Source organism: Cercospora beticola, chromosome 6, assembly GCF_033473495.1.
Source record: "Cercospora beticola chromosome 6, complete sequence".
Lineage (NCBI taxonomy): Eukaryota > Fungi > Ascomycota > Dothideomycetes > Mycosphaerellales > Mycosphaerellaceae > Cercospora > Cercospora beticola.
The window spans coordinates 627737-645701 of record NC_088940.1 but is presented as its reverse complement, the minus strand read 5'-3'; the positions used below and the strand labels follow the sequence as shown (position 1 = coordinate 645701).

Genomic DNA, 17965 nt, shown 5'->3' with positions numbered 1-17965 from the left:
TTAAATGGGTCAAATATCGATCAAAATAGAAACGCTACATACATCCACGTCTTCAGCTCTCCCTCCTTGAGCCCTTCTTCGCAGCATCCAAATCATCCCCATCAACCTCTCTCTCAACCTCCACGACCTCCACCTCATGACTTCCCTTCAACTCCGACAGCACAATCCAAGTCGGCGCAACACAAAGCGCCGTAATCCCAAAATTAATCCCAATACTCACAAAATGATTCGCATTCCCCTCAGACTGCATAGCCCAAGCCACAGTCTGCCCCAAAGCCTCCGTACCACGCAAAATTCCAGTATGATAGCTCAAGTCACTCAAATCCGTCGCATACTGTCCCACAAGCCAGTAAAGGAACTGCTGAAAAGCTTGACCACCAAATTGCCAGAAGAAAACGAGGGCGTAGCTTTTGTTGAAACCGGCTGTGAACCAGTCCCAGACGGGAGATTCGTTTGCGTCGTAGAATTGTTTTTGGAGGATTGTGGCCCAGATCCAGGTTCCGATGAGGATGGTGATGATGCATGAGAAGGCGATTTTGGCGCGTTTGTTCATTGAGATGCGTTGGTTGTCGAGTAGTGTTGCGATGATGAAGGAGCTGAAAATGCCGGCGAAGTTGGTCAGGAAGCTGGAGAAAGCGCGTGCTCGGACGGTGAAGTAGGTTGTGAGCCAGGTGCTCATGAAGCCGTTGTAGAAGTAGCTGATGAAGAAAGCTGGCAGCAAGAGCAGGATCCGGCGACTGATGAATAGCCTGCCGACTGCTTTAAATTCAGCTCCCCAGGTTGCGGCCCTTTGAGTTACAATTCTGGTTCCGTCTTTTCGCCAGACTTTGTGCGCAGGCGACAGGCAAAGTGCAATCGGAAGGCCAAGGCACATGATGACGATGAAGACGATGTATGTCGTCGAAGACACTGATCCTGCGGTCTCTCGGTTCGAATTCAGGCCCAAGTTGATCGCACCGCCCACAATAGGTCCTGCGGCTTTGGCTGTCTGCCAAATGGCAAGGTAAAACGCCCGGTCTCCAGGTGAAGGAAATCCAATGATGATAGCAGCCTCCGCAGCCCAGAAGAATCCAGCAGAAATCCCGCAAAGAGCGCTTCCGAAGAGCATAAACCAGGTATTGGCGTTGACGTTGTTCGTGTATAGTCCAGCACCATAAAGCGGATATCCCACAGCACCCAGCGCCAGTCCATACTTCAACCCAATTCGATTGTTGATCGCACCCGCAGCCACACAAACCACAGCAAAGAGCCCATACACCAGAGCATTCGCTGCTGAGACAGCATATGGCTCAGCAGCACCTCCTGCCCCCAGACCACCAAGCGCATCCCACATGCCCGGCGCAGTAAAACTCACACCACACGCAACCAGAATCTGGAAAGGCACAGATCTCCATATCGAGCGTGAAGGCTGAACCACCTCCCCTCCAGCATCCATCGTCGAAGCCATCCCGTAGTCCAAGCCCCAGTTCAGTGCTTATATCTTGCTTGGTCCAGATGGAGATGATGAAAAGAGAGAGATGTCTGGACCAAAAGAAAGTAAGAACCTACCATCATTGTAGTATTATATCAACTCGGCTTTATTAACAAACCCGTGCACGCATCTCACCGGCTCAAAAAATGCTACTGTATGATGGGAAGCGAGGAAAAATTGTCAAATGGTTTCCAGTTGAGGTGGGTCGGGAGTCGAGCACGCCATCGTGGCGTGGCGTAGGGTAAGGGCTCGCGTATACATATGGCGACGAGCCGCACAATTGATCAGATCTCTTGTACATCGAGTCCAGGCATCAGAACGGAGGCGGCGCTTGGAGACTAGAACTCTATCATGGCGGAGAATGAATAGATTGAAGAGCTGAGCTGAAGTGCTGTGGTTGAAGGAAGGTCCACGGAGCTTCAGCTTCGGTTGGTGCCTCAGGCAATGAATGCATGACGCGTAGACAAAACACGCGCCATCGCACGACTGGCACCGAGAACACTGGATCCAATCGCGCAGAAGTTCATGTGAAGCTGCCGCATGCCAGGGCAGCTGCACGGAGCCGGAGTCGTGCGACTACAAGGTCTTACCAACTTCAGAAGTGAAGAAATGAGCAGAGAGTCGTTTCAAGGTTCGTGACATTGTTATATGGCTAGCTGAACTGTTCTGTCCGCCATATCTTATGCAAGTCCACACAAGAGACAACAAGTATAAGACCTGATCAAATATCCGACGTGCCTACCATGCCAGTAGCCCGCCATCATCTCAGCCGATTCGGATCCCCCGTCACATCCATACAAATCTCTTCCATTCTTCGTCTATGCAAATTCCAGTATGGGTTGTCCACTTCCTCAAGAGTCGAGCAATTCAACAAGACTTCTTCGGGAAACATCATTCGAGTGTACAGGGGCGGGGTACTGTGCCGCCGTCTTCATCGTGCTGCATCGCCATAGCGACGTTTAATGGCTCTTGATATCGCGGAGGAAGTCCTTGATGTCAGCCTCAATCTTGTGCTCGAGCTCGGCCATCTTCTCCGACAAGTCGGAGGCCTTCTCGGAGATGGTCTCCTCGACGCGGTGGACCTTGTAGCTTCCCTGCTCGACAATGTCGCTGTAGTTGGAGATACCACCGCCGTTCCAGGCGAGGATGTTCTTGGTGTTGCTTGGGACGTCGGAAAGGGCGTCCTCGGTGGCGATAGAGAGGAGGTTGGCCTTGAGCTTCTTTGGCGTAATGTCGGCCACAGCGTAGGCAGAGTCCTTCGCTGGCTGAAGAGAGAGCAGGTAGGCGAGGAGACCAGCAATGTGAGGAGAGGCCATCGAGGTACCGGAGATGGTGTTGATGGCGTGCTTGCTGCCGATCCAGGTAGACTGGATGTTAAGACCTGGGGCAAAGATGTCGTTGCACTTGCCATAGTTGGAGAAGTAAGCGCGCTCGTCAGCGAGAGTCGAGGCACCAACAGTGACGGCGTTCTCAGCGGCGGCGGGAGAGTAGTTGCAAGAGTCGGCGTTGTCGTTGCCAGCAGCGACAGCAAAGTGGATACCAGCATCAACAGCGGCGTTGACAGCCTGGTCGAGGAGAGGAGACTTGCCACCACCCAAGCTCATGTTGGCGGTAGAGCCCTTGAAGCCCTTTCTCTTGCCCTTCTTCGCGATCGAGACCTGCTCAGAGTGCGATTCGGCGGCGTACTCGACGCCCTTGACAACATCGGACATGGAGCCGGAACCGTTCGAGCGGAGCACCTTGACGGCCTTGACATGGGCCTTCTTGGCGACACCGTACTTCTTGCCGGCGACTGTACCGGAGCAGTGAGTTCCGTGGCCGTTTCCATCCTCGTCCGCATCACCAGATGGGATGGTCTTGCCCCAAGATGCACGACCTTCAAAATCGACGTGGTCAACGTTGGTGCCAGTGTCGATAACGTAAACATCAACGCCCTCACCGCCGTGGTCGGCGTAGAGGTACTTGTTGAAGGTACCGAATGATAAGCTATCTCGGTGCGAGATACGGGCAAGGCCCCATGGAGCGTTCTTCTCGATCTCCTCAGGCTCGCCGCCCAGAGTGTGGACTTCTTGGTCTCTCTCAACCAACTCGACCTGTAGACACACGGCAAATTAGCTTTCAGGTTCAATTCCGGTGATGACGAAGCTGTTTCAAGCTCGGCTGTGCACCGTGATGGCTGCCTGGCTGCCTGGCTGTCCGGTGGCGTGTGCGAACTCACATCTGGGTGTCGGCGAATCTGCTCAATGGTCTCCTCGTCGAAGTGACCCGAGTATCCCAGCAGGCTGCCTGCAATGTTGTATGTGTGCTTGAGACCGTGGAAGATCTCGTCCACCATTGGTGTCTGCGAGCGCTTGCGGAGCTCGGTCTTGGCCGATTGCGTCGAGAGGTGCAGGTCTTGCACCCAGTCGTGGTGGTCGGCGGCGAGGTTGGTGGTGACATGCTTCTTGAACTTGATCATGTAGCTGTTGGGGATCTCCTTCGCGTTGGTGGAGCTGATGATGGGAGCTGCATCGTTGTGGATGCTGTCGACGACGACTGGTGACGCGGCGACCACGGCGGCCGCCGACAGGCCGAGAAAGCCCTTCATGTTGGATGTGCTGTAGAAGCTGGTCTACAGACGGATGAGTGTTGATGAGATGGATGAGAGAGATGAGGAAGAAAGAGGAAGAGAGTCGAGGAAAGAGGAGCTGGATGAAGCACGACAGCTATCGAGCTGCGCGCGTGACACTGCCGCAGACAAGACCTCACTCGTCATCGGTTCCCGCCTGCCCTTATCTGTCTGGGGGCTGGGAGCAACGCGATTTGATATTGAGCCATTACGATATATTATTTAGACGTCGAGCTTCGCCATATTTGATTGAGGATTCTGAAGCCCCGCAGCGCTCTATACTGAATAACATCCGCCGACCCTTTAGTTATAGGGCGAAGAGCAACGTAGGCGCGCAGATAGCTTGCCGTCGACATATTGCGCGTACTCGAGTGGCCTGTCATGCCTGAACTCAGGCTTTCGACTGGAATCCTGACTTTGACTCGCGGTTGAGGGAGAATTGACCAGGGTTAGTGGCTATATAAAACTGGGGGATGTCTGAATATCAATTTCCGGGGGCGCCCGTTCCTTTCCCCGGCAACGAGCTCGGACTAACTAGACTCCGGCCTAACCGCCTCACTGCTGCCTCTCTCACATGCGGCGCTGTTTCACGTAATGTATGCAGCCACTGCTCGAAGGCGCTTGTCAGGTGGCTGTTGACCCTCCTCGCGCCAAAGCACCTGCCATCGTGCGCACGAACTGTTGGTCGCTGTTGCAGCGCGCGCTTGTTGGCTGTGACCTCACTTGCCGACCGAGAATAGATACACGGCTTGGCGCTGTCGCTGAACCTCGAAACGCGCAGGAGCCAGGTCGTCTCCATCCATACCAACTCCCACGACCCGACACTCCGGATACAGACAGAAACAAACCGACCGAAGAGACATTGAATGCTGCTCACATGGTCTGATGTTTGCCGCTGTTCGCTCTCCGTCATGCCAGAATGAACTCGCGTCACGTTTCCATGCAGTCCTGGTGCCTCAGCCGCAACAATGGCGCTGCGCGTAGGCCAGACCGGCCGACTCAGATCCGCGTCCAGAGGCCTCAACACCGATGAACAAGCCACCGACACCGCTGCACTGATACGCATCCTCTTCGTCCAGCCTGATGCGCCCAACGACATCGAGTTTGCTCGTGTGTCAGAAATCGCGGCGAAACTGCGGGAAGACCTGCTCTCGCAACCTTCTTCGAAAGATACATTCCGGCACGGCGGCGGCTTCCAGAGAATTCTCCAAGTACTTCGCAATGTCAATCTTCGGCTCAATTCACCGCAAGATAACGACCTTGCTCTCGCAGCAGCGTCTGCGTTGTTGCAAACTCTGTTCCGCCTGCTGACGGAAGCCTTGGCTGGGCACAGCGGCAACGAGCGCTACTTCGTCAACCATGCAGAGGGATGGCCAGCGGTGCGAGAGTCTCTGGGCACGACTCAGAAAATGTTCATCAAAGCTGGCTACATCGAAGGTATCGCCACTCTGTATGACTGTTTGCTCGGCTGTTCCCTGCGCGATCCCGCGTTTGGACTTCTGGCTGCACAGGTTGGTGAAGTTGCCCAGGCAGGTGGCGATGATGGCCAATCGATAGTCCAGTCTCCAATTCTGGAAATACCTTCGGCTTGTGCAATAGCTCTTGAGCTCGCGCTCGAGGCTACAGGGAACCCTACGGCCAGCGAGGATGGACATCTCATGCGTTGCGTCACCGCTCTCCTCAGCTTTGTCCTGAGCGTTTCTGACGCCAATGTCCGAAGTGCTGTATCTCTGTGGAGGACTGACATTTTGACGAAGATTTTGAAGATTCACTTCAGCTTCCCCCGCAACACTGAGTTCGCAGAGCTGATTCGAGCATTGGTGCTCTCTATCGGGGGCTTCGGGCTCACAAACATCGAAGACGTGCACTCCCTGTTTAAGAGTGCAGCCACTTCTGATATTGCGCGCCAAGATCTCCTCTCTTTGCTGCGGAGCTCGAAGGAGCCTGCTTATGTTCAATTTGATATATCTCGCCATGGCTTCGCGGCCATCGAGGTACCGAGCCTGCGCTGGGCATTTCCTCCGACGCAAGGATTTTCGCTCACAGCATGGATTCGCATTGACGAATTCGATGCACGTGCACACACAACTTTGTTCGGCGCTTTTGATGCCATGCACGCCTGCTTCGTCCTTCTCTATTTGGAGAAGGACAGTCGTCAGCTAATCCTCCAGACTTCGATCCGAGCTGCAAACCCGAGTGTGAGATTCAAGTCCACACAATTCGAGCCTGGCAGATGGTATCATGTTGCGCTGGTCCAGCGTAAGAGTACCACCGACCCAAGTCAGAGCGTCGCGTCGCTATATGTTGACGGTAATTTTGCCGAGCAACGCAGACTGCCCTATCCCGAAACACCAGACGAGGCAAGCAAATCAGATCCAACAGGGCCGAGGCGTCACAGACCGGTGCAGGCATTCTTCGGCACTACTCGCGGTGTTGCCGCTGATCCCAGGCCGAATGTGGTGACGTCCCGGTGGTCACTGGGTCGTGCACATCTGTATGCGATACCACTGTCAGATGAGTTTGTGGCAGTCCATTATCGACTCGGACCCCGCTATTCCGGCAATCTACAGGACTGTCTCGGTCCACTGTTGACATACCGAGCCTCGTCGGAGCTAAATCGCCACAACGAGATTCTGCATCCTGAGAAGACTGACAAATCAGACATTGTCACCGCTACTGAGGTTAGAGGCAGTGAGGTAGCTCCGGAAGCGCGGTTGTATCTTACGATTACGCCACATGCGATACTTGACTTCGATGCGCCCGACGCAAAAGGCCAAGGCGATGGAGTTGAGCTCGATCGCAAAGCTCTAGCCCGTTATCAAAAGCTCACACAGTCCGCGCGAGCAGTAGCAATCAACACTGCTGTCGGATCTGTGAACGACGCTTTCGCTCGCTCCTTCGGCACCGGTATCCTCATTGGTGATCCCGTAGTAGTTGTGCCTCGTGGGCTTGATGATGCCACTTGGTGCTTGTCTGGCTCACTTTCTGTGTTAACAAAGTTGCTAGAAAGCGCTTCAACAAAACAGTCATTCTTGCAGGTCGTGCAAATTTTCTTCGACTGTGTCAAAGACAGCTGGCGCATCAGCGAGGCAATGGAAAAGGGCCATGGTTTCGGCACACTTGCAATCATTATAAGAGAGAAACTCGGCATCGAACTCGGTTCGTATCAATCTACGCGAAGACCATCGACAATGCTCAACCTCGAGGACCGCCAGTCTCTGCCACGCGAACTGCTGGAAATGATATTGGACTTTGTTGGCTATCTCAAAGACTCACCTGAGCAGTCCATGCTGGTCAACCCTATGGCATATCGTGTCCTTTTGATTGACTTCGACACCTGGCGTAGATGTGACATCGAGACGCAGCGACTCTATTATACCCAATTCGTCGACTTCATCGTTGACAACCACAATGCGTCTTTCAATCAGAAGCGACTGACTCGCATGCGATGTGTGAAGAGGATGATCGAGGCACTTAAGTGCGAGGAGATCACTGCAGAGGCTGCACCACTCATGATCTCGGCCGTACAAGCATTGGTAGATGGTCATTCGGCGCAGGCCATGTACCGAGAATTGGCTATGTTCGTTGCTTGGGGGCTCCACGACGAGCGAGCTTTGCCAGTGGCGCCTGCCCGCGGCTTTCCTGGTAGTGTGAGTTTCCGTCAGAAGGCCGGCTGGACGAGAAGTGCGCGCAATTCGAGACCTTCGACTCCTGGAGGGCCTCAGCAATCACTGCCAAAACTGGGTCTGCAGCGCTCCGAGCTTGCCGTGCTCGTGTTAAAACTGCTGGCAGATATCGTCGCGCACGATAAGACGACTACGAGCATTCGACGACTGATCAAGGCAGTGACTGGTCGATGGCTTCTGCATCTGCTCTCGGAAAGCGACATTCGGGTCACTGAATTGACATTGAGCATCATCTGCAGAGCATTGTCTAGTCTTGGTCCTGACTTCAAGGCACCTTTCACAGACAAAAATGGAGCATTTGTGATCATGAAAGCTAGACTTAAAGCATGCTGGCGATCGCCGTCAATTTGGTCCCTAGCTTTCGCCATTTTGTTTGGCCGGGATGTACCACTCGACTGGCTCGGCGAGGAATTCACAGCTTTCCATCTCGTCGAACTATTGAGTGTCGACGATGAATTGCGCATCGGAAATGCTGAAATGCTGCAAAGTATCTTTGCAATGTTGGAAGCAGGTCTGCGAAAGGTAGCGTCTGACGACAACCCAGATGAAACGGAAAGCAAGATTCTCAAGAATGTCATTCAGTTCCTCGGAGAACTGTATGACAGGAGCAGCGCTTTCCGAGACTTTGCCTCCAATTCGCGCTACCTTCAAGAACTTCTCTTTGTTCTGTTCCCATTACTCGCCGGTACAGACAGACTTTCTGCCGACATGGAGCTGCAGTCAGATGCACTGTCTTTCAAGGGCGAGGAAGTGAGAATGCGACCTCACTCAAATTCCGTTGGCGAGCGACCACCGTCTGTCCGTAGTCTAAACATCCACGACAATGAGTCTGGCAAGAGGACGCCTTCGCCGAGGGCTGCAAATCGAGTGCCGGCTCCAAGAAGGATATCATCCTTCGTGATCGTCAACGATCGCCTGGCTGCGCCGCCCGCACAATTTAAGGCACCTATGGCACCTCAAAATGGAGCCACTATCAAAATCAACGTTACCAACAGTCTAGTCGAGAGTCTTCTCGAGCTAGGCATCACGCTTTTCATCGACCAAGTCTGCTACAAGGACAAATTCAACGGAATTGGGGTGTTCTTGAAAGTGCCACCAGGCTTCAAGGAGCATCAGGCCTATTTCGAGTCATATGTACTGGTTCATGCGCTTTCACAGCTTGGCAGCCATCTCAGGCTGAATCAGCAACTGCTAGTTGAGACAAGAGTGCTGACAAACCTGGCTCGGTATGCTCAGCACATGGCCGAGGCAGTGGCAGAAGGTTGGTTTATAGATGGTGCTCAACCACTTTTGGACTTCACTGGCGAAATCTTGGAGCACTTGCAACGACCCGAGATTGCCGAGATGAAGGCTGTGAGGCTATGCAGCCAGTCTACTACCGCGATTCGTGTCGTCTTCCTAAAAGCCACTTTGTGGAGGTTGGCAGAACTCAACGAGGATGCCAGTGAGAAGGATGTCAGCACTTTCCTGGCTAAGATGACATTCTGGCAAACCATTCTCTTCTCCTCAGAGAATCACGAGTCGACTTTCACGAAACTGATTTGCTATCTTCTCTATCACAAATTGGTATCTGCAGTCAAGTCGGTTCGGTTGGCCGCTGCGCAGCTCTGGCGTATTGTGCTAGTCCAGAAGCCTACCGAGACCGCAACGATGCTAAGCAACACCATGGGCCCAGAGAATCGACACCTTTCCACTGGCTTCATGAAGCTCGCCTCTATGGATGACGAGGACTTCCTGAACTGGGTGGATCGCAATCGGGACATGCTAGATGGCGTCTTCTACGCCTCGCTTAGTAAGCCATGGGAAGACTTTGTGCAGACTGAAAATCGAAGCTCGGAAGAAACGACCAAAAACCGCCTCAACAAGAGGAAAGACAAGCTGAAGCAATGGCAGACGGAAGAGACTTTATCGGACGATTTTCTCAATCGATATGAAGTGTCCACGAGTCATTGGCGCGCGAATGTGCATGCACAAGAACGTGCAAAGCTGCAGCGTGCACTACAGGACCATCACGAGAACATCAACCAGCTTCTCACAGCGTTTGCGAAGATCGACAACTCCGTCAAACAGGCCTGTGGCTTGGATCCCGCTCCAATCAACCGCTGGCAGCTCGATGAAACTGAGGCTGCCAACCGCATGCGCATGAGACTTGTCCCAGAAGCTGCTGAATACAAACCGGCATTCGAGCCACGGAGGAAAGGCTCACAGCGAGCATCGAAGAGCATGCTGTCAGTCGACACACGTTTTCGTTCACATTCAGAGCCAGTCGGAGGCCAGCCACCTTCTACACCCACCATGCCGCTGGCGCCGATCACTGACGGGTCCAGCGAGGCAATCGAGTTCGTCGCAGAAAATGGGCAGTCGCGACCTCGTGGTGACTCTTTATCAGAATCACAGATGCTCGAGGGAGGCTTCGAAATGGTTGATGATCCGAAAGAAGATGAAGACGGTATGATCGAGGACAAGAATCGCAAAGTCATGACTAGTTTGCAGCGAGGGGACATGGTGCAGCAATTGTACAATGTCTCAAGAATTGTGGGCCTTGAAGCCTGTGAGGGCTTGGTGGTGATCGGACAGAAGTGCTTCTACATGCAAGACAATTTCTTCCAGCGCTCCGATGGCGAGATTGTGAGCGTATCGCAAGCGCCAGAGGACGAACGCGACCCATACATACAACTCATTTCTGGGAAAGACGTTGGAATCCAGCGCACCAAGCACGCAGTCGGCGATCAAGAGACACGTCATTGGACCTGGTCGGAAGTCCTCAGCGTTTCAAAACGCAGGTTTTTGCTACGAGATGTCGCGATCGAGGTCTTTTTCAGCGATGGGAGAAGTTACCTCATCACTTGCATGGCATCCAAGGTACGAGATGATTTGTATAATGCCATAGCGAACAGGGCTCCTCACATTTACAGCTCGTCATCAGTGGCGAGCGAGGACTCGTGGCGACTAGATACTCTTCGCAATCCGGAGGAAGCACCCAAGAATCTTGGATCGAAGTTCAACAGCCTCTTCAACTCAGGCCCGACGCACGCTGCCACGAGGAAGTGGCAACGAGGAGAAATGTCGAACTTCCAATATCTCATGCTGGTGAACACGATGGCCGGTCGCACATTCAACGACCTCACGCAGTATCCAGTTTTCCCTTGGGTACTGGCGGACTACACAAGCGAAGAGCTCGACTTGGAGAATCCCAAGACCTTCAGAGACTTCTCGAAGCCGATGGGATGTCAGACGCCTGCCCGAGAGGCCGAGTACAAAGAGAGATACAAGCAATTTGCCGAGATGGACCAGAGTGCGCCTTCTTTCCATTATGGAACCCACTACTCCTCGGCCATGATCGTCAGCTCCTATTTGATTCGATTACAGCCTTTTGTTCAGTCCTACCTTCTGCTACAGGGTGGCAACTTCGACCATGCAGACAGACTCTTCGATTCTGTTGAGAAAGCTTGGCAATCAGCGTCTCGAGAGACGATGAGCGATGTTCGCGAGCTCACACCAGAATTCTTCTACCTGCCAGAGTTTTTGGTCAACACCAACAAGTATGACTTTGGCGCCAAGCAGGTATCTGGAGAGCTCGTAAACGATGTCAAACTGCCGAAGTGGGCTAAAGGCGATCCTCACATCTTCATCGCCAAACACAGAGAAGCACTCGAGAGCTCGTACGTCAGTCAGCATTTGCCCGACTGGATCGACTTGATCTTTGGGTACAAGCAGCGCGGCGAGGCCGCGATCGAAACCACGAATGTGTTCAACCACCTGTCCTATGCAGGTGCGAAGGATCTCGACAAGATCGATGATCGCGTTGAGCATGTAGCCACTATCGGCATCATCCATTCGTTCGGACAGACGCCGCATCAAGTCTTTCAGAAGCCGCATCCAAACTCCGAGGCGGACAAGCAGGCCGAGCCGAAGCTCGACACTCTGGCTGAGACGCTTGTCAGGCTGCCAGAGCCAGATATGAACACCGGCGAAAAGGTCTCAGACTTCACACTTGCACCTTTGCACGGCCGAATCCTAGCCAGTGGCCCATGCAAGCTGAATGTGCTTCCTGAGTGCACACGACATATGCAATGGGGCTTCGCAGATAACAGCATTCGATTCTTCTCATCGCAGAGCAAGCGATCGATGGGCCTATATGAGAACACTCACGTCGGGCCAGTGAACACTGCAACTTTCGTTGACAGCAAGACTCTCATCACTGGTGGCCAAGATTGTACGATTGGAGTCTGGAAGATTCATCAAGCCAAAGATGCCATCGAGATGACTTCCAAAGCTTATCTCTTTGGTCATCGAACTTCTATTACTGTACTTGCTGCCAGCAGAGTCTTCAGTACCCTTCTCTCCGTTTCCAGCGATGGCCAAGCTCTCCTCTGGGGCCTCAATCGCTTCAGCTGCATCCGCGTGCTCCTCCCTCCAGGCAGCGGCCCCTCTATCCAGGCCGGCAAGATCAGCAACGTTTCCGGCCACATCTTGCTCTGCCGCGGCGGTACAGTATCGCTGTATACCCTCAACGGCCACCTCCTAGTCGAACAAAACCTCTGCGAGCGCGAAGACGAATCAATCCTCTGCTGCGCGTTCTACGAAGGACAAGGAAATGAGTTCTTGCAGCGAGAATTGATCTTCACGGGTCATGCGCATGGTGTGGCGAATGTTTGGGCGCTGACGAACTTGAGCGATGGGAGCTGGTATTTGCAGCTGGTGAAGAGGTTGCAGCAGACGGATTTCGTGATGAGAAAGGGAAGTTCGAGGGCTGGGGTCGCGAGTGCGAAGGGGATTACGGCGATTTTGCCGAGTGCGAGGGAAGTTTGGACGGGCGATGAGGAGGGGAATGTGTGGAGGTGGGAGTGTGTTGTGAGGGCTGGTGGGAGTGGTGGTGGAGGTGGTGCGAGGGGAAGATGAAGTGAAGCGAAGGCAGAAGTTAGCGCCAAAAGCATTCATGTTCAGACTTAAACGCGCTATAATGCGGTTGCGGTATCAAACAAGGTGTGAAGTGAAGCGGAGTTTCGTTTGCTCCCTCCTGCCGGTTTCTGCACTAGCTTCGCGTCATGCGCGTTATTAGGCGGGCAGGCGTTGCTCTTGCTTCGCATTCTCGGCTCTCGACTTCTTTCCGTCTCCGTCTTCTCGCCGGCAACAACATCGCATGACAATCATCAACACCCCCACCCAATTGCGCTTAAGAATCGAGCACACCGAAGTCAACAGACCAAAACACTTCAAAGATGGCGCCACCGTCGACGCCAGACAAATATCCGCCGCGGTAAGGGCTACTCCTGTCGCTGGAAAGCCGAAAGTGTAGCTGATGCTCGAGACAGCGAGGCGTTCGATAAGATCATCACCATCAACGTCGGTGTGAAGACCGAGGACGCAGTCGAGGGCACCAACACTTTCAAGGTGCACAAGGGAGTCCTGTGCTTCTATTCGGGCTACTTCAATGCTTGTTTGAACGGCGACTTCGTTGAAGCACGGAGCGGAGTCGTTGACCTCGTGGAGGAGGATCCGGACAGATTCAAGGACTTTGTGGGCTGGCTCTACACCAGGCAGCTTCCTGTCGATCACGAGAGCAAGGACGTGGGCGAACAGTGGAGAGACGTCTTTCGCTTATGGGTCTTTGCCGACAAACGTCAGGTACCACTACTGGCAAACAGATGCATCAACGCTCTTCGGGAGCTTAACGTCGTCCGCTGGTGCGCACCCACCACTGAGCTGCATTTCGTCTACGCGAACACCACAGCCGATTCCCTACTCCGCCGCTTCCTGGTTTATCTCATCGCGATGGTAGCAGGCCCTGGAGGTGATAGGTTGCTTGGCGATAGTCGCGATCGCTATCCTCCCGATGCTCTTTGGGACATACTGAAGCTTGTTTGGGGCAACGGTAGCAGCAAGGCCGCGAGTATGAGCGTTCAAGAAATCCTGGCCATCGATTTGTGCAAGTTCCATCAGCACGAGGATGGCGTGCGATGTCCTCCGGAGAGTACGGCGCACATCAAGAAGAAAGAGAAGTCCTGAACGACTGGGCTGTCGAAATGTCAAGTCAAACAGCGGAGACCAAGTATCGGCCATAAGCCTCGAGTATGGCATGGTCAGCAACAGGTCTGACAGTCGTACGGGAGGCTTGACCATTTTAGCAATTCAGAAGATGATTACCGCATGCCTTCGAATATGGCAAGCCGTTTACAAAAACCGTTCTGCACGGATTTGTCATGAGCATAGAAAGCAGATTCATGTGGGAACTGACGTAGAGAACAGCTGCAAACACATCACACAAGATCTTCGAGGTCATCCTGAACAATAAGAATGAAGGATGGCTTTGTATGCCCGAAGATCCACATCTCGACCCATATTTATACCAGACTCTTTTCTTACTCGTCGCTGCTGACTTCTCTCGTCAGAGCCACTGGCAGATCGCCAGTAGCCAGACCTCGATAGTGTGCCGCCTATCATGTATCGCTTTGCACTTCACTGACGAACCCTCTCTAGCACGTCGGGATTAAGATCCAGTCCACTGTGCAACGTGCCCTTACATCGACAGTGGAAACCAGCCAGCTGAATACCCTCTGTGAGCGAATACCATGGGAGATGAAGCATAGGGTAGAAAGTGCGCGAATGACCTCTGTTGTTTGAACAACGGCCGCTACGGACTCCTGGAGAGCTTGTGTCGTATTGTGTAGGTCTTTCAGCATTCAAGTCTCTTGAAAGTTCTGCTACTTGTAAGCAGGCTATTCGCAAGGCAGAGATCACCTGTCAAGCTTCAGCTCCTGCATTCGTTGTGACGAAGTTCAAGAAGGATGCTCAATCCTCCCATGTCTACGAAGATGAGACTGACCGCTCTACGCAACGATGAACAACCAGGTGTGCAATTCCAGATAATCAATCTCCTCACAAAGCGGTATCACAACTCTGCGATCGTTCTCGACGAAGCCTTAACTGGCGAGGCTGCCCTCGTGCTCGGGCCAAATTTCCACGACGCATGCTGAGTTTGAAATCTACAGCAAAGATGCACTCTTATCACAACTGCCAATTTTTCGACGGTAATGGAGATAGAGCAGATGAGAGGCAATAGCGAAGCTTCTGAGCTCTGCAAATCGCAGGTATGCATCCGGTCGGAACTATGGTCTTGACAACTAGGCAATCAGTGCCAGTCAGCGACCAAGGCAGACCTGGAGCGCAATATCGACCTGATGTTAATGGCAATCTTGAATGATTGATCTCGAAGTTTGAGCAATTTGCAAAGGCTTCAATGTATTGATAGCCAACTTGGAAGAACCAGTTGCTATTTCCAATAGCTTGTTCTTTCGGAAGTGACAGGGAAGACGTCGAACCTGAGTAGACTAGCAATCGATAGACAGGAGACTGGAGTACTCGTAAGCGTAAAGGCAAGATCAACTTCACGAGAAGGGGAAGCATGTGGCACTCGGCCCGTACAATACTAGAACCAATTCAGCAATAAATCTTCACAACAAAATCGATCAAGCTTTCGCTACTGCAGTCCCTCCATCTCTCACCCATATGCCCTATTATCCATATGATGACATCCTTGTCGTCCAATTTACAAGCGCTTGATCCGGCGTGAAGTGTTCCCCAAATTGCGGTTCACTGACAAGTGGTGTCGTAGACCGTTGTTGACTTTGAGCGCACCTGCATCCGACCCGTGATCGGCGTCTTCCTTCCGCGCGCTCGGGTCAACGTCAACGTCAGCGGTATTCTCCGTGCGAAAGCGAGTCATGATGGGGATCTCGTCCGATGCGATCATGTGGAATTCAAAGGCTTCGAAAGCAAAGAAGAATACCCACCCAACGCTCTGCTCCTGTCGAGCTCGAAAAGCGACTGGATATATGTTGCTCTTGGAGCCAGCCTTACATGCCAGCCCACATGGCAAGCAGCCTCGCTTACAAGTTATGCTGATCGCAGTCGCTAAATCGAGCAGAGTTTGACCGCCCGGCGTTTGCCAAGAGTGAGAAAGAGTCGTACGTATTCCCACGCAGTGGTATGATGTACGATCCTCACTAGCGCTGGAATCCGAAACTGCTCATTAATGAGGATTGTCAGCTAGAAGATTGAGCTGGGCATCACTTGTAGATGGAGCGAGAGCGCTAGCTATCCCCTCCGAAGCTGTCATTCGTGCGGAGAAGACTCCTCCCCTGGGGGAATACTGGGGAGTCTCCCAAGCGAAGGGACGAGCAACGCAGTGATGGAAGTCAATAGACCAACGGGCCGATATTGATGTATATCTTCGCACCGCACTTGAGTTCTTCGAGTCGTGATGAGCGTTGTGGAGTGCGAAGTGTAAGATCTCACTTCATGCAGGTCGCTGATGAACGGCTGATGAGAGGACGTGTGCTGCAGTCTCTGGGGCCGTAGCTGTATAGAGTCAGGTAGATCAACCAGGAGCGAGGCGACGTAAAACCCTCTGTTGTCCCCAGTTGCTTCGATTCTCCCCATCAACTGCCTGCCTCTGCTCCATCTGTTTGTTTGTGCGAAATTCTCACTTGTCCCTCTTTTTGAATCAGCTTCGGCACCTGTCACTCTTTTACAAAATGAAGACTACATCTTGCGTTCTCTGCTCTTTGGTCGCGCTGGGCGCCCATGCCGCGCCAATTGTGCAAGGTACGTGTGATGCGTTCCAGCAAATAGCGCAATTGCAGTGAGCCGGGTACATTCTGACTTGACCATTAGTGCCACAATTGGAAACCGTGACTGGAGCTGTCCGTCCGGTCCTGGACACTGTCTCCTCCGCGAATGTTCCCGTTGTTGAAAATGTCTCTGGTGTCCTCGGAAAGCGTCAGCTTGATGCCGTTACAGGCCTAGTCAGCCCTCTCGTCGGCACAGTGTCATCAGCCACTCGCCCCGTTACCGACACTCTCTCTGGCGCGCTAGGAAGACGTCAGCTCGAGGCTGTTGGTGGCGCGGTCAAGCCTGTTCTAAACACCGTTTCCGGTGCACTCGAAGGGGCCTCGCTCGACACTGTGACGGGCAACCCACTTGTTGGCACTGTTTCCGGTGTGCTCGAAAAGCGTCAGCTCGAGGCTGTCAAGGGCGCTGTCGAGCCTGTCGTGGATACCATCTCGATCGTACTTGAACAGAACCCAATCGAGTCCGTGACTGGCAACCCAGCTGTGGACCCAGTGGTAGATTCCGTCTCTGGCTTGCTCGGAAAGCGTCAGCTTGAGGCTGTCAATGGAGCTGTCAAGCCTGTCTTGGACACTGTTTCTGGAGCTCTCGAAGGCGCCTCACTCGATGCTGTGACCGGCAACCCACTTGTTGGCTCTGTTTCCGGCGTGGTTGAAAAGCGCCAACTCGATCAGGTCACCGATTTGGTCGCTCCTCTTGCCGGCACAGTTGCCACAACTGCTGGACCTGTTGTCAATGAGGCTGCTGCGCCTGTTCTGAGCACTGGTGGCCAGGTCGTCGGTACAGTGACTTCTGTCGTTCCTGGGAAACGCCAAGTGGAAGCTGTTAACGGACTCGTTGATCCTGTCCTGGACACTGTCTCGTCGGCTGGCGGTCCAGTCTTCAAGGCTACTGGCCCTGTTCTTGACACCGTCTCTTCAGCTGGCGGCCCTGTCCTCGACACTGCTGGTTCCACTGTTGGTCAGCTTCCAGGAGTTCTTGGTGGACGCCTTCCTGCTGTGGGCGAGATGCATACCATGGACGGCAATGCAGGCGGTTCGTCTTCTTCGAATTTCGTGTTGGACTTCACTGACAAGACCGCAGTTGCTAGCAAGCACTCCATTGATTCGAATGACGTCGCAACTTCCGCATCACTGTCAGCCTCCCCGTCCGAGCAAAGCACCACCTCATCTGGTGTGCTCCCTCCCTGTCCGCCTCCTCATGGCTTATGCTGACTCGATAAACAGTTCCAACGAGTCCTGAAGGCCAGAAGGCTGCAACATTCGGCCCTGTGTCGACTGAAGAGGGTGCAATCGCCGCCCTGTCCGAGTTGGCAAAGCAAGCATAAAGGCGTGACGTTTCGGGCCTTGAATCAGTAGAGCTCGTCAACGAATTCAACGAAACTTTTGGCCAAATATGGCGCGCAACACTAGCGAACAGGCTTCTGTTTCTCGACAACATCTGCAGGGTCAGATGTGTAAGAGTTGATTTGCATGGCGGGTATCTTGTCATCCTGCGACAAAGCAGCTGAAACTTGTCGTTAGAGATGAATCCTTCTTCAGCTTCATCGTGTATTGATGTAATTGACGC

General features: G+C 53.2%; 6 protein-coding genes across 6 annotated transcripts; 3 read left to right on the top strand and 3 right to left on the bottom strand.

Moving 5' to 3' along the window:
• Positions 1-52: 52 nt before the first annotated feature.
• RHO25_009375 (uncharacterized protein) lies at positions 53-1435 on the bottom strand (the record flags this gene model as incomplete). Its single annotated transcript, XM_023600912.1, has 1 exon — positions 53-1435. The coding sequence occupies one exon, from the start codon at positions 1433-1435 to the stop codon at positions 53-55; it is 1383 nt and encodes a 460-aa protein (XP_023453605.1).
• Positions 1436-2430: 995 nt separating this feature from the next.
• On the bottom strand, positions 2431-4058 carry RHO25_009374 (uncharacterized protein; the record flags this gene model as incomplete). Its single annotated transcript, XM_023600911.2, has 2 exons — positions 2431-3564; positions 3690-4058. 2 exons carry the CDS (start codon positions 4056-4058, stop codon positions 2431-2433), a joined length of 1503 nt encoding a protein of 500 aa, XP_023453608.1.
• A 989-nt stretch (positions 4059-5047) lies between these two features.
• RHO25_009373 (uncharacterized protein) lies at positions 5048-12667 on the top strand (the record flags this gene model as incomplete). Its single annotated transcript, XM_023600910.2, has 1 exon — positions 5048-12667. The coding sequence occupies one exon, from the start codon at positions 5048-5050 to the stop codon at positions 12665-12667; it is 7620 nt and encodes a 2539-aa protein (XP_023453607.1).
• A 320-nt stretch (positions 12668-12987) lies between these two features.
• On the top strand, positions 12988-13774 carry RHO25_009372 (uncharacterized protein; the record flags this gene model as incomplete). The annotated part of the gene is made up of 2 exons (XM_023600909.2): positions 12988-13025; positions 13081-13774. 2 exons carry the CDS (start codon positions 12988-12990, stop codon positions 13772-13774), a joined length of 732 nt encoding a protein of 243 aa, XP_023454016.1.
• A 1540-nt stretch (positions 13775-15314) lies between these two features.
• Positions 15315-15491, bottom strand: RHO25_009371 (uncharacterized protein; the record flags this gene model as incomplete). The annotated part of the gene is made up of 1 exon (XM_065603180.1): positions 15315-15491. One exon carries the CDS (start codon positions 15489-15491, stop codon positions 15315-15317), a length of 177 nt encoding a protein of 58 aa, XP_065459252.1.
• Positions 15492-16302: 811 nt separating this feature from the next.
• Positions 16303-17723, top strand: RHO25_009370 (uncharacterized protein; the record flags this gene model as incomplete). Its single annotated transcript, XM_023600908.1, has 4 exons — positions 16303-16372; positions 16442-17431; positions 17480-17569; positions 17623-17723. 4 exons carry the CDS (start codon positions 16303-16305, stop codon positions 17721-17723), a joined length of 1251 nt encoding a protein of 416 aa, XP_023454058.1.
• Between the last annotated feature and the right edge of the window lie 242 nt (positions 17724-17965).